Source organism: Eptatretus burgeri, chromosome 9 (assembly GCF_056783735.1).
Source record: "Eptatretus burgeri isolate ZD-2024b chromosome 9, Ebu_testis_v1, whole genome shotgun sequence".
Lineage (NCBI taxonomy): Eukaryota > Metazoa > Chordata > Myxini > Myxiniformes > Myxinidae > Eptatretus > Eptatretus burgeri.
Window position 1 is genome coordinate 48,024,658 of NC_140969.1, and position 14,605 is coordinate 48,039,262.

Consider the following 14,605-nt stretch of genomic DNA (forward strand, 5'->3'; position numbering starts at 1 on the left):
TTTCTTTCTTTATCCATGTATTGTTATCGGCTTTACAATCCTTCATTGATAAAACATTAGGGACACCGTCGCGAGACCCAATTGTAGAGTCAGTGCAAATTGAAGTCATATGTTCGGATGCACGGCTTTTGCACGCCTTGAAGCGCGGGATTACTGTTTTTTTTTTTACCAGTTTTAATTGATTCTATTTTGGTGAAGATCCGAATCCAGATCCTGATGTGAGAATTTTTTTTAAAAGTGATTCTTCACCAGAGAGATCGGGTCAAAACCGATATATAGCACAATATCTCAAGAGGTTATGGATGGATTCACACGAAATTTGGTGGACAGGTTGGGAGTGCCACAAGGAAGAATTGATTAAATTTTGGTGAAGATCTGGATTCGAGAATTATTTAATTATTAACTGATTCTTCACCATTGAGAGATGGGGCTAAAAATGATACTGCATGATATGTGAAAAAGTTGTGGACGGATTCGGATGAACCTTGGTGGACAGGTTTGGTGTATTCAGCCTGACGGAGGTATGTGCTCTACCGAGTGTCGTTCCATTTCGCCAAGTTGTCACTCTACGAGTAATTTTTCATTCATCTGTTTGTTTGTCTCACGATTTCTGGCCACAGTTTTGTTTCAAGCAATCGTTCTGAAATTTTTTTTGTGTGTGTAGGTGACCAGTGAAGGACAGCAACACTTGACTTTAGTGAAGATCCAAATCTGGATCCGGATACGATAATTATTTAATTTTTAAATGATTCTTTACCATTGAGAGATAGGACCAAAATGATGTATAGCACAAGAACTCAAGAGGTTATGGATCGATTCACACAAATCTTGGTGGACAGGTTGGGAGTCCAAGGAAGTGACTCGTGGACAAATCTAGGAAGAATTGATTCAATTTTGGTGAAGATCTGGATTTGAGAATTATTTAATTTTTTAAATGATTCTTCACCATTGAGAGATGGGGCGAAAAACGAAATTGCATGATATCTCAAAAAGTTGTGGACGGATTCAGATTAAACTTGGTGGACAGGTTGGATGTGTGACAAGGACTAATTGATTCGATTTTGGTCAAGATCCGAATCCGGATCTAGATACGAGAATTTTTAAAGTGATTCTTCACCATTAAGAGATGGGGCAAGAACTGTCTTGCAAAATATCTCAAAAAGTTGTGGACGAGTTATGATAAAACTAGGTGGATGAGTTGGTGAGGTGACAAGAACAAGCCGATTAGATTTTTGTTTAGGTTCAGATCGGTGGGATACAAAATGTAAACTGTTCAGCCTGGTGGAGGTACGTGCTCTACCGAGTGCCGTTCTGTTTCCCGAAGCTGTCACTAGGAGTGATTTTCCTTATTATTGTTATTATTATTATTAGTAGTATTATTGTTGTCTGTGCAGTGGTGCAGTTTGTTCACTCGTTATCATTTGAAAGTCCATTCCAAATTTTCCTGTAAGAAATGAGTAGACCATGAAGTATGGACGTGCATTACCTGTCAGGCAGATTACCCCATTCCTGAACATCATTGCTGAGCAGCTCGATGGGTTTTGTGACGATCCAACTGACATGGCAGCCTCTTTGGGACAAACCTCATATTAAAAAGTGTCGTATACAAATCCTTGATAATGTTTCTTTGATTATTTTTTTAAATCGGATTTTAACCCATGACCCCTGGAATGCCAGTCCAGTGTTCCTTACTGCTACTCCACTGAACTTCATTAAACTTCTACAAGATCTAGTACTCCCAGGCAATCTCTCATTCACTTAGTACTTGGGCTTGATCTTTATCTTATTTTTCAGGATGATGTGTTCTTGGGCATGTCTTTCAAGTTTTCTTTCTTTTTTAATTCCCTTATTAAAAATTTGTGATTCTTACAAATCTGCCTAATTTTCATTCTTGAAGAAGGTATTGACTCATGAACGAAGCTGAAGGCTGGATTGGGGTTGAAAGACCAAATTTTGATTTCCTATGAAATTTTCAACCACATCCCACCTTCATCTGTCAACATGGGGATTCAGAGAATTGGTTTTGGATCATGTAAGATGTGCTTTTGATGTATGTCGTTCCTCAACCTGATATTTGTACACATGGTATAATGCAGGAGCACCAAACGTTAGTGCCATTAATTTACCGGATCAAGGGTGATGACAACAAAACTTGCATTTCAAATTGAGAATTTTTCATTTCATCAAATGAAAAATGCACTATGAAGCTGCAACTTTTTTCTGTTTTTCTCTTTTTTTTTTTTCTTTTTTTTTTTTTTAAGATACAAAATTAAGGTATGTAAGGTATTGGTGGGTAAAAAGGCAATGTAGTGACAGTAAGGGTTCAGAGTTGGAAACAACAATGAATGAAATGAAACACTGAAGGCATTCTGGAGGGGCTAGAGAGAGGGTCAGATAGTTGAGAGAGCTAGACTGGAGGAGAGGCCACCAACCTGCCTGTGATGCGAGAGCAAAAGGCCTTGTGCTTTGGCTTCATCAGGGAAGATTCCACAGAACCCAGAAATTACAGAGATGTGATTCTGGGGCCCAATCAGGAGTGCAACCAAGAGTTTTTTTTAATGGGGGCTAAAGTTACCTGCTAAACGAGTAATTAACTTTTTTTTTTTATACCTTGGCGAGGCTTGTATGAAAGCTGACACACACCACACAGCAAGGGGGACATGAGACAAGAGGGGTGGGAGAGGGAAGGACAAAACGGTGTGGAACAGGTCCACAAATATATTAAAAGTCCACAATATTAAAGTATAAAATCAAGGTGACAGGGTAAGAGTGCAAGTGTCAATCAGTCTCCACTGAGATGCACCTACTGCGATGCACTGCCATCCAGTTGGATGATTTTTTTCCCATACTTGAGCCAAGGACTGAAACCAATGTGGTCTTTCATGTAAGTCACATGATGCCAAACTAAGATTGCTGTATTCCATGCTGTGCATGAAATGTCACTGCTGTTATGCCTAGTCATAGGTTATGTCTGCTGTCAACCTGTCACCAAACTCCTTCACAACTTGTTCCAGTTCAGATTTTGCTAAATTTATTTGTGGATCGGTGATTATCCTATTTATGGTTGTGCTGTGCAGGCGAACGAAGGCCAATATGGAGAGCTCCTGTGGGAAGCGTACAGGAGAGGCATACCTCACGCCACTACAGCAGAAAGAGGTGGCCATTCGACACCTTCGCAGCAAGCTCAAGGAGACCCAATGCCTCCTGTTGAACAGGTGAACACGCCCCCCGTTGGTGAAAACGTTGCTTGCAATCCCAATGATCACTTGCATGTCATGCACACACCTTGAAACAATACTGAACACAAGTTTTATCATTGTTTAGCTTCACCTGTATCTCAGCTGTTTTCAGTTTAATTTAAGCGTAATGTCTGGGTTCGGAGAACAGTTGAAAGGTGAATCTTGTGACAGAGTAGTGGCGGCAAAACCGTCGGTAGGACTTCCTGTGTAAGAGTGGCACGGACATTCCATATGTTTAATACAACACCAATCCTCAAAAAAAAAAACTACCAATATCCAAACTATTAAACCGATAAAGTATCTACTAGTCGTCTGGAGGATTTCACATCCAACAACATTTATGAAGGTCTTGGACAGCATCACTGAACAACAAAATTGATAGACCCAAGACAGTCTGTTTATAATTCTTCTTGTTCCTTCATTTTTTTCTTATTGTTATTATTATAATCATTATTATTATTATTTAAATTGGTTTAAGGTCACTACTTGAAATGAACACAAATATACTGCATTTTGAAATGGGAAGGTTCTGACTCCTCCAAATGTTCACAACTTCATTTGAAAGGACTCCATAAAGTAGGCATAGCTGCTGAATTAAGCATAGGCCTGTGAAGGGCCAAGAGGTGGAGGCGGGATACCTGTCAATCAGCCTGGTGGGGGCGGGCCCACGGTGGACACAGCCAGTTTGCTAGTTTAAAATTGCTATAAGTCTACATGGTGCTGAATCTGTGGATAGTGGTAAAGGGGTATTCTGAACTACTTGCGTTTTACAACGATCCAAAACTGAAGCTGACGTACAAGTTGTACTGCATAACCTTTAAAACTATTGATTAGATATTTGGATGGAGAAGTGGCACACTTACTTATTCTTGAGTATGGCAGCTTGGCTGCTGGGTAGCTATCATTTTGTTGGGGTGTGACTGTCATTTCACTCCCATTGGGGAATAAAGATTTGTCAGGATGACATCAGTGAAGTGGTAGACCAGCCATAAATGTTTTAATTGAAATCCTTATTTTCTGTAGAGATTAGGTGTGTATGTCCAAGCCATACCATTTTTACCAATTTAGCATTTGTCATCAAATCTTCAACAAACCCTTCATCATGAGATTTTGAAGAACACAATTGTTTGTTTTTTTTAACTGTTGTTTTTGTCAAGTTTAGTTTGAGTACAAAGCGGACGCAGATGGGCTTTGCATTTAGAGATTTCTAGTTTAAAGATAGTTTTTATCCCCCGCCGCGTGGCGGAAGGGGCATATTGTTGTCACCCAGGTCGTCCGTCCATCCGGGCGTCAACATTTATAGCTGTGAGTGCGATAACTCAAACTGTTCACCATATCGATTTGAAATTTGGGTCACACATGTACCACCTGAAAAGGAAGAACCCTATTGATTTTGGGTGCTGGCCAGATCCAAGATGGCCGACTGGGGTGGCCATCTTCAAAAAATGTTTTTTGTAATAAATGGAAAACCGCTTATTTGATTTCAATTATTTTTGGTTACGACGTTCCTCACCCCTGGGGAATTTTTTCCAACATGGTTTCGGCCCGCTCGGACATCCAATATGGCTGCCAGGCAGCCATGTTGAAAAAAGCGACGTTATCGTGATATAGGATTTAAATTTTATTTCTTTTCTGATGAAACTTGCTGGAAATGTAGGTAACGGAACAAAGTAGGTTGTTCAATGGCAGGGGATTCCCCATATCTGATGGGTATGTTTACTTGTTTCTGTAGTCTCTAAAATTGTGTTTACATGCTGGAGAGTTTTATTTTGATTCATGATGTATTATCTTGGCGATTATGTCGAGAAAAACACTTTCCATTAAATAGTCGTACGATTATATAATTTTGTGTTGTGGTGTTAGTAAGTATGCAAGCCTGGTGCTTGCTTAGTGGCTAGCTTGGGATCTTGGGGTCCTGAGTTTAAACCCCTTTTTCGTTGAATTTAACACCAGGTGGGGTTGAGTCAGATTGTCATCCTTCCGAGGTTGGCAAAATGAGTACAAGTGTACTGGCATAGCATCAGCGGTGCCCCCATACTTGGTAGCATTGGCTGCACCGTTGTTCATAGCCAGTTGAAAGCATGAAATTATGCCACCACAAAAAGTGAAAGAATAAAAAAAAAAAGTATTTTCATAAAGTTTTGTTGAAAATTTGATGACAAAATCTCAAATGGTATCTTTGATTTGATTTGGTATCAGGTATCTTTGACATCTTTGGTATGGTATCTTTGATGATATCAATGATATAAATTGTATCTTTGACAAATGGTATCAGAGATTTGACAAAATCTCAAAAATAATTTTGGCCCAGACAGACACACGGATACACAGACACATTGCACAACCCCATCTCCTGCTGCATGGGGGACAGGCTAAATATAAAACGATGTAGGGATGGCATGCCAAAAAGAATGTAAACAAGGTTGGGATGGTCACAATAAATTATCATGTGGAACCATCCGGACATCTTTCTTTGAATCATCTCTCCTGTTGCAGCCAATGTTTGGCCCTAAATGGAATTCTCTCATCCCCTCTTCATGTCCTGGCTGGAGTTCCTCAATGCAGCATTCTGGGCCCTGTGTTCTTTTTCTGGTTTTCATCAATGATCTCTTTGACTCTCTGGAAAATCCTCTTTATCTATTTACTGATGACTCAACCCTCTGTCGTACCATCTGTCATCCCTCAGACCGGCAAGCAGCAGCGTCTTCGCTCTCTGCAGATCGGGATAAATCACAAGCTGGTCCCACATGTGGAACATGTCTCCCCGAAAGGACAATTTAGACCCCCCCCCCATCTACTTTCTCAACAATCCTCTGGAAGAAGTGCATTTATTCAAGCTTCTGGGTCTCACTATCTGTCATGATCTTTCTTGGGAAAGCCACATTTCCAACCTGGCCTCCAAAGCCAGTCGCTGACTAGGAATCCTTCACCGTGCAAATTCCTTCCTCGGCCCACCTGAGCTCCTGACCACATACATGTCCGCAGCCTGATGAGTACTGCTCTCCGCTCTGGGCTGGTGCTTCCACCTCTCAACTTTCTCGGCTTCACGCTGTGGAAACCAAGGCATTTAGGATCATTGGTATATCCTGCAATGAGGCAGAGTCCTTGGGCCTCTCACTCTCTCACCGCAGGCAGGTTGGTGGTCTTTCTGTCTTCTACCATCTCCACTCTGGTGTCACCCCCTCCCTCCCTGCTCTGTCTGCGATATGTCACACCCATATTTCTGCAGGGCATTCAAGGTCCGCTAACAATCCCCTTCTGGTAAAACTACCAAAATCACGAATCACTGCTCACTTTCACTCTTTCATTCCTCTTTTTCCCCACCTTTGGAATAAACTCCCACACTCTCTTCAATCCCATTCTTTCCTCCAGGCCTTCAAAACAGCTGTTCAACACCATCTCTTATCTTCCTCCATCCAAAACCCCAATCTTTTCTACTCCCATTAATCCACCCCAAACCCACCTCCTTCAAATTCCCTGCCTTCCTTCCCAAAAGTTCCCTGTCGTGGAAGGTCCTGAAAGTCCCTGTGGTGTCCATCTTGTTTTACCCCGCCTTCCCCGCCACAGCCCTCTCCCTTCCACAGATCTCCGAATGTCTCTGTTCCCCATTGTTTTGTCCTTCCCTCTCCTGCCCCTCTTGTCTCATGCCCCCCCCCCTTGCTGTGCATTGTGTGTTAGCTCTCATACGGGCCTCGAGAATGTAAAAAATAATAATAATAAAAAAATGGTTGTTCCCTGTTCATTGTGGCATGCATTGTCAATGATAGAACATGTTGATTGTTTCCTTGAATGAATTTGAGCAGTGAAATATGAACGCGCGCGCACACACACACACACACACACACACACACACACACACACACACACACACACACACACACACACACACACACACACACACACACACACACACACACACACACACACACACGTGGATTCAGCTAGTATTTGTGATGATTGTGAATCCAAATTGAGAGGGAAAGTGTCATTTGCAGGAGTTGGGTATGTGAGATTTGGAAGCAAAAACAGAGTGGAGACATTCGGCCTTCTCAATAAGAATATATCCTGCTTTACTATTCCAAAGCCAAGTTTATCAGCTGGATTATTTTCAGTTCCCCTGTTGTAATTATAAATTTTCACATTGTTAAACATTTTTGTGTTGATTGCTTTCCTGAAGCATTCTGTATATTTTAGTTTATTTGCTAATTAGAACTTGCTTGAGTTTCCTCAGCCAGGCCAGATGCTCAACTTGTTTCCTTCTTTGGCTTTTTTTTTTGGCCCCGATCTCTTTGCTCCTTTTGGTCTTCCTTTCGCCCCAAACTGTTCTTTAAGCCTTGTCATGATCCTTTGCATTAAAAGCTCGATCCCAAGTCCTTACTTCTTTGTAAATTCTGTTATGTTAATTGTTTGTTTTCCATGTGATCTGGATCCTTCCTTTCCCTATTTCCATCTTTGCATTGTTCTCACATTTCTCCTTCATTTCCTCTGTTAGCCTATGTTATGTGAGCCAAATCTATAATCTAGTTTGTTGATGAGCCTAGATTTTTGTGTACAATTATTATTATTTTTTTTTGAACAAAGAACAAATGCAAGCAAACACTCATGCTTTACAGCATAATGCATATCATTTGTTTGTGTGTGTGTGTATATGTATGTATATATATATATGTGTATATGTATGTATGTATATATATATATATATATATATATATATATATATATATATATATATATATATATATATATATATATATATATATATATATATATGGATTAAAGACTTGCAAGGAAGGTTGAAAATTTGCTTTTTCCCATCTGAGGAATGTACCACACTGGGGAGCCCAAATCCATCATTTCCAACACAGAATGCTTCTGTTGTACATTATACGAAGCAACTCCAAAAATTTGAGCCTTGCATCACCACAAAGGTTTCGGATTCTGTTTTTCCAAAATGCCCTTCATTTCATTTCTCTGCTTTTCTTAATTGCTTTTCTTAATTTCTTAAAAGGCTGGCACAATGGCCAAGAGGTACACACACTCACCTCTAAGCTATCTAGCCTGAGTTTGAGTCTCAACCTAGCTATAATCTGACATCCTGGTGTTTCACAGGTAGGGTGATTCATCAATGTGTGTGCCGTCCCTTGTATGGATGGCTGGGCATTAGTTGGTGGACTAAAATATCCCACGGTGTCCTTCATGAAGAGTCGGTGAGCTATCACCAGCACCTTGAACAAATTCCATATTCCTGCACTAACCTCACGTTCCCCTGTCCCCAGGGATCGAAGCCCAAAAGGGTCAACCCACAAAGGGATCGCTACACAAGGGAATGTAGATTCATAGTTGTAGTACTAAATAATTTTCCTTCAAAGTGCTTACAATGTTCATCCATTCCTTGAGTGAGTTTGATAAACCTTTTGCCAGCTTTGTGTTTCAAATCGTAGCGTTATGGAAGGGGTGTCCAAAAAGCTGTATGAGCGAGATGCTCGCAATAGTCCAAAAAATGGCAACTTAAAAAATTGTCAATGTACAAGTATTTGTAAGTATTAAGAAAAAGGTGTATCCTTTTTAATGATGTATACTGAAGAACTTTATATATATATATATATATATATATATATATATATATATATATATATATATATATATATATATATATATATATATATATATATATTGGCATTGAGATGTACCATGTTGAGATGTTTCTAATTTTTACAGGGAGAGTGAGGTGGAGGAACTGAAGGAGAGGGTGAATCGGATACAGGAAGATAGAGCAGTAGAAGAGAGTCAACGAGCTGAAGCACAGCTCTCTGTCAAACATTCAAAGCGGGAAATCAAACGTCTACGCTCGGTTATAAACACCATGAAAAGCATTTTGCAGGACAAGGACAAAGGCGTTCCTCATTACTTCATTGACATAAACGTCCAAAACAAAAGACTTGAAGCTCTGCTGGAAACGGTGGATAAGATGCAGGAAAGCCACAAATCAGAGGAGCAGAGCATCTCAAGGAGAGATGGACACAGCGAATCGGAGAGCAAAACATCTGAGACATCAGGAGCAGAAACAGATACTGGAGAGGAAGATGATGAGGAAGAGGAAGATTTGCAGGAAAAAGATGAGGTGGAGACTGAGATTAAAGGCTATTTGGAGAAAGGGAATACGGCAGAGCTCGAAGCTGAGGCAGCAATAGTTTGGGATGGTTCTTATGGAGGGGATGGAAGTATGATGCATGAACGATGGGCAACCAAAGAGCAGGTGGAGTTGAGGCTTTGTGACAGTAGTGCACGAGCGGTGTCAATCCATGTGCAGGCCGGTCAAGGAGTTCCGAAGACCCTGTCACAGCAGTCTCTGCTCAAACTTGTCATCACAAGCCCAACTGATGGTGAGGACCTCACCGTGCCTACCGAGAGCTATCAAGACAACAAAGATGAGGGTGTTCAAACAGATACCACTGGTTCACCTTGTCAGCGGCCAACACTGCGATCCTCAACCTGTAGTCCGCTTGAATCGAGAAGAGAGACTGTGACTACAGCAGAAGAGATAACTCAGCATAAAGAGCATTTTTCATCATCAAAGCGTAATTTTTCACAAGTTCCTTCATCAACATCCAATGTCATCACAAACGAACCAAAAAGAGGGATTTGTTCAGCAGATGGTGGATTGAGTGGTGTCTACTCTAAACCTAGTCAGACAGAGAATCGATTGTCCATGAGCTTCTCTGAGTGCAGCTGTTTAGCTCGAGGAACACACAGTTCTTCATGTAGCTCCTCCTTGGGTGACAGCGACCAGGAGAAAGATGGTCCAGCCTATCTATCTCCTGCTAGCATTGATGAGGCTGTGGAATCAACATGTGCTGGAGGTAAGAAAATGCAAAATTATCCTGAATAATGAGCATGAAATGCATGGTATTTTCCACATGATCGAATGTGGAGATGGGACAGGGATGATTCGTTATTCTCACATGGGTAAGGCATTACAAAAATACTTTGACTTTACCAAATGTTCTTTTCGAGTTTTATAATGGTCATCTTGACCACTCATTTTGGTGGATTTAACTCAACAGATGTTGTCTTTATAATATGAGGTTGTTTTGCTTCAATCCTCAGGTTGGAGCAATGGATTATAGGCCAATCGATTTGTGTAAAATATGGAGGAATTGTGCCTTTTTCGTAAAATCATGAAACATGGAACAGTTCGAGATCATTACATGTTCTTCTGTACAATGTCAGATGTGGAGCCATCACAGAAATACCCCATGTTGGCTGTGGTGCCAAATTTAGTTGAAAAAAAAAATCACATTTTCTTTAATATCTTCACAAATAAACATGATACAGTCACAGGAATAGTGTATACCCAAAAATGGTGTTTTCTATTCTTTGTTATCATCAAAACTTATCAGATGTGAACTCTAAACGATGCATGCATGCTCTCACATTGTGGAATGTGGACATACTACACAATGTAGAGTGTCTTTCATCATAATGTGAATCTCATATCAAGGGTAACGTGCATACCATCGACCTGCACTCATCTTAAAGAGGGCGAAATATACTTGTAATGGTAGTCTAGTACATTACGTGTAGGGTGATTGTGTCACCTCCCTACACACACACACACACACACACACACACACACACACACACACACACACACACACACACACACACACACACACACACACACACACACACACACACACACACACACACACACACACACACACACACAATTCTTATAACTTACCAAAAAAGCTTCAGCCTCCCCCTCCCAACTCTGTCCCACCTTTTCTCTCCACCCCACCCAACCCCAAAGCCTCAACCTCCCCCTTCCAAAGCTGTCCCATCTTTACTCTCACCTCCTCCTGCTCATAAAAGCAAAAGGGCATTCCCACGTCGAAACAACTGAATATGTAACGCTTTCTGCTCCCATATCATGCTATCACCGACTACACAGAAACCCGTCAATTTTAAGAGAAAATAGTCAGAAATAATAGCAAAACTGCGTAAGCTCCACAGTAAAAAGGGCTGCTTCAAAGAAAAAGGTTCTGCATGGTAAATTCTAAAGGGTAAATGCTAGTGTTTGGAAGGGTAATTCTAAAGGATTTTAAATGATTCTCCAGGGTTCTGAAGGGTAAATTATAAAGTTGCAAATGGTTCTAAATTGTAAAATATAGAAACTGTGGGCAGAGTCAAGTGAACTGTCCAACCAATGGGTGGAACTTGCACACATGGATGCACGCATGGCTCCTCGTATTATATGGACTTGACTAGTCATCAGTCACAACCACAATGGCACAAAGCTGTACACTTCAGGGCTGCTTTCGTGTCCTTGCATTTTCCTCTGCAGCCCTTTTTTGCATCCACAGGACAAGAGTTTGTGTGAAAATTGGCTCACCTGAGGAAGTGTTGTCCACAGTGGCTTCCACTTGTTGGGGTTAGTCCACCTCGTCTGCTGGAGATGGCATATTTGGGGCTACCTCCAATAGTTGGCCATGGCAGTGTCCACCTCGATAGACAGCTCCATGTATGTGATTCAGCAGATCAACCTTGGTAGGAGGGCTATCCTCCATCCCCCGTCTCTTGACAAAAAGCTTATAACATGGCTCGTTGATGTCCTCCAAACTGCCAGTTTGGTCATGCAGTAAAATCATGCAATGTTCCAGGTCGTTTCACTGTCCTCTGCTGATATGTGCAGTGGTGATTCTACAACTGCAAGAAAGGCTCTGGTAGCTTAATCATCGGCTTCCTATGTATCCCATACTTTCTTTTTGCCCTTGGAGGTGAATGATGACATGGTGTCGCAGCCTGTATAGCCATATGGAACATGAGAAGGGCCTTTTGACTTATCTGGATCCAGATATGTGGCAATGTCATGGGTAGGAGAGTTCCTTAAGTGTTGCCCCACCCTGAACACCACCAATAGCTCTGATATTAATTCTGGGGATAACAGCCACTGAGAGAACAACGACTGTACATCAATGTCTACCATATGTAGAGTTAGTTCCTTGAAACCTTGCTTACAGCATGAGCTGTGTGCAGGAACATTCAGGTAACCCTTTCTTCATGGCTGCAAGGACAAAGTTGGCTTTTGTCATGTTGATGGTTACATAAAACGTTGGGTCCAAGTGTGGCAACTATTGGCTTGTATATTGTAATCTGCACAGCATGCCTTGCCAGATAGGCAAAGAGCTCTGACTCATTGCCTCAAAGGAACTGCTGCCAATTTGATGGTGGGAAATTTGACCCTTCAACTCTTATTGTCACTGCTTTTCCACGCAACCATCTTGGTCTAGTCAAAAAAAAATGAGATATGTAGCTAAATAACATGCTCGAGGCATTTTTGAGGAAAAGTTGGCAACCAGTTTATTTCACCTAATTTGGGTGTGCTGAATTCAAATTTGCTGTCTGCCAAGCTGTATCTTGACCGCTTGACCCTCAAAATGACGTAATAAGCCACGCCCCTTTTTGTCAAATGCGAAATATAATTCTCCTTAAAAATGGCATCAAAACTATAATTTGTGGTTTCAAATTAAAGCTAATGACATGTACATTGCATTCATACTGTCAATGAATTCGTTTTGTATGATCTTTGGTCAATGAAATGCCAAAAGGTCATGATTTGTGTGAAATATACAATCAAATTGTATATGGTCCTGTTATGAAAAGGAGAGGAAAGTTAACTTCTACTTTAATTAAAAGTTGGTCAGGTTTTGATTAAAAAAAGGATTAATATGCATTTAATGTTGTTTGTAAGTGTGACCCATCTTGCTCTCTGAAAAAAATATAGCTTCTCTCAAGGGCACTAAGTCATCATATTGTGGCTACAGGCTGTCTCTACTGCACACATCAGCACATGTAATTGGACAAAAGTTACTCCATTGTTATGTCAACAACCTTGTCAATTCTACACTATTCTGGTAAGTTTTTAATACTTCGAGCACCAGTGTGATATTTTGTATGTAACAAGGCATCTGTGATTGTAATTATTTGCATGATATTTTATGAATTTGAGTCCTTCCCTTGTATCACTTAATAAAATAACAGTTGCACCAAACATCACATTAAGTTGAGATTTGTTGTGGTGTGTTCATAATTAACTACAAAATCTAATACCCAAATAATTATATCTGAGTGTATAATAATGTAAAATATAGTAGACAAATTTCAGCAAGATTGTTACTGTTTTTTAAAATTCCGGTAATGGTTATTACAATGACTAAAGAATAAGATACATGTTATTTTTTGGTCAAATTAATTATGTTGATTCCCTTTAATTAGACTTTCCTAAACAATATCGCTTTATTTCAGTCAATTTTTTAATTCATGTTGTTTTCGTATTGTATCAATCTTGTGTAGCCTTTGGAACTTGGACTGTTACAAACAGCCCTGAATAATATCGTTTTGTAACCTTAAGGGAACAAGTTAACAACTGGAAGAGATATTATAAATCTAACTAGTTCCACATCATCAAAATTAATGATTAGTCCTATTTTTAAGACCATCAAAGTTGTTTTGCCCCACTTCCGATTTTATGACTGGAAGAGGGACGGAGGGATCAACATTCTAACAAAACTAGTTACATTTAAAGGACTTCATAAATCTTTTGATTTGTTCCCTATCTAAATTATCCCAGATAATGCAATACATATTGGGTGGTCGCTAGACTACCCTTCTTCTCATTGGGTGGTTGCTAGACGACCCTTATTCTCAGGTTTTCCGTCTGCATGCATGTCTGTCTGTTTGTATGTAATGGACAGCTCTGGAGGTCAGAGGAGTCAACCGATTTTGATGAAACTTGATTGGGAGGTTCATACCAGGGTCTCGTCGTATGCCTTTGAGCACCGCTGCTATGGACCCCACCGTTGCCAAGCAATGGGACTTTGAAATTTTTGAAAAAATTCGAAAAATATATATTTTTTGAAAATCAAAAATCGCCTTCAGTGCTTTTATGCGCATTATAATCAACCTCTTTTGTAAAAAAAATTTCAGCCCGATCCGTCAAAAACTGTATGAGTAGTATGCAATTATATTACTATATGCTTTCACCCAAACATTCACGTTGGGATTCCCTAACGTAGGGTTAGGGAATCGAACACAAATATTGAATGGACAGTTGCTCGTCATGTTCCTGTATGGAACAACGAATGGCAAAATGCCATCTGATGTGTTCTCTTATCTACATATTTCAAATTCGCCTTAGTCTAGCGACCACCCATGTCGCCGACCAGCTTGTACTTCTTATCAATGAGTTGGCAATGTTGAAATCTTGCACTTTTGTATGATACCAAACATGATTATTATGTTTATCATCACTAAGAAGGTAACCTATGGAAATGGGTGTGGCTTGTAATGTGATATCAGGGGTC

At 40.3% G+C, this 14,605-nt stretch overlaps 1 protein-coding gene across 9 annotated transcripts in view; it reads left to right on the plus strand.

Moving 5' to 3' along the window:
• LOC147020087 (uncharacterized) overlaps positions 1-14,605 on the plus strand; it is a 37,202-nt gene that overhangs the window by 19,457 nt on the left and 3,140 nt on the right. For all 9 annotated transcript variants that reach the window (XM_085895113.1, XM_085895112.1, XM_085895117.1 and 6 more), the window contains 2 exons: positions 3,078-3,215; positions 8,958-10,099. In XM_085895113.1, the coding sequence (XP_085751239.1) occupies positions 3,078-3,215; positions 8,958-10,099 (1,280 nt within the window). The remainder of the gene's footprint in view (positions 1-3,077; positions 3,216-8,957; positions 10,100-14,605) is intronic.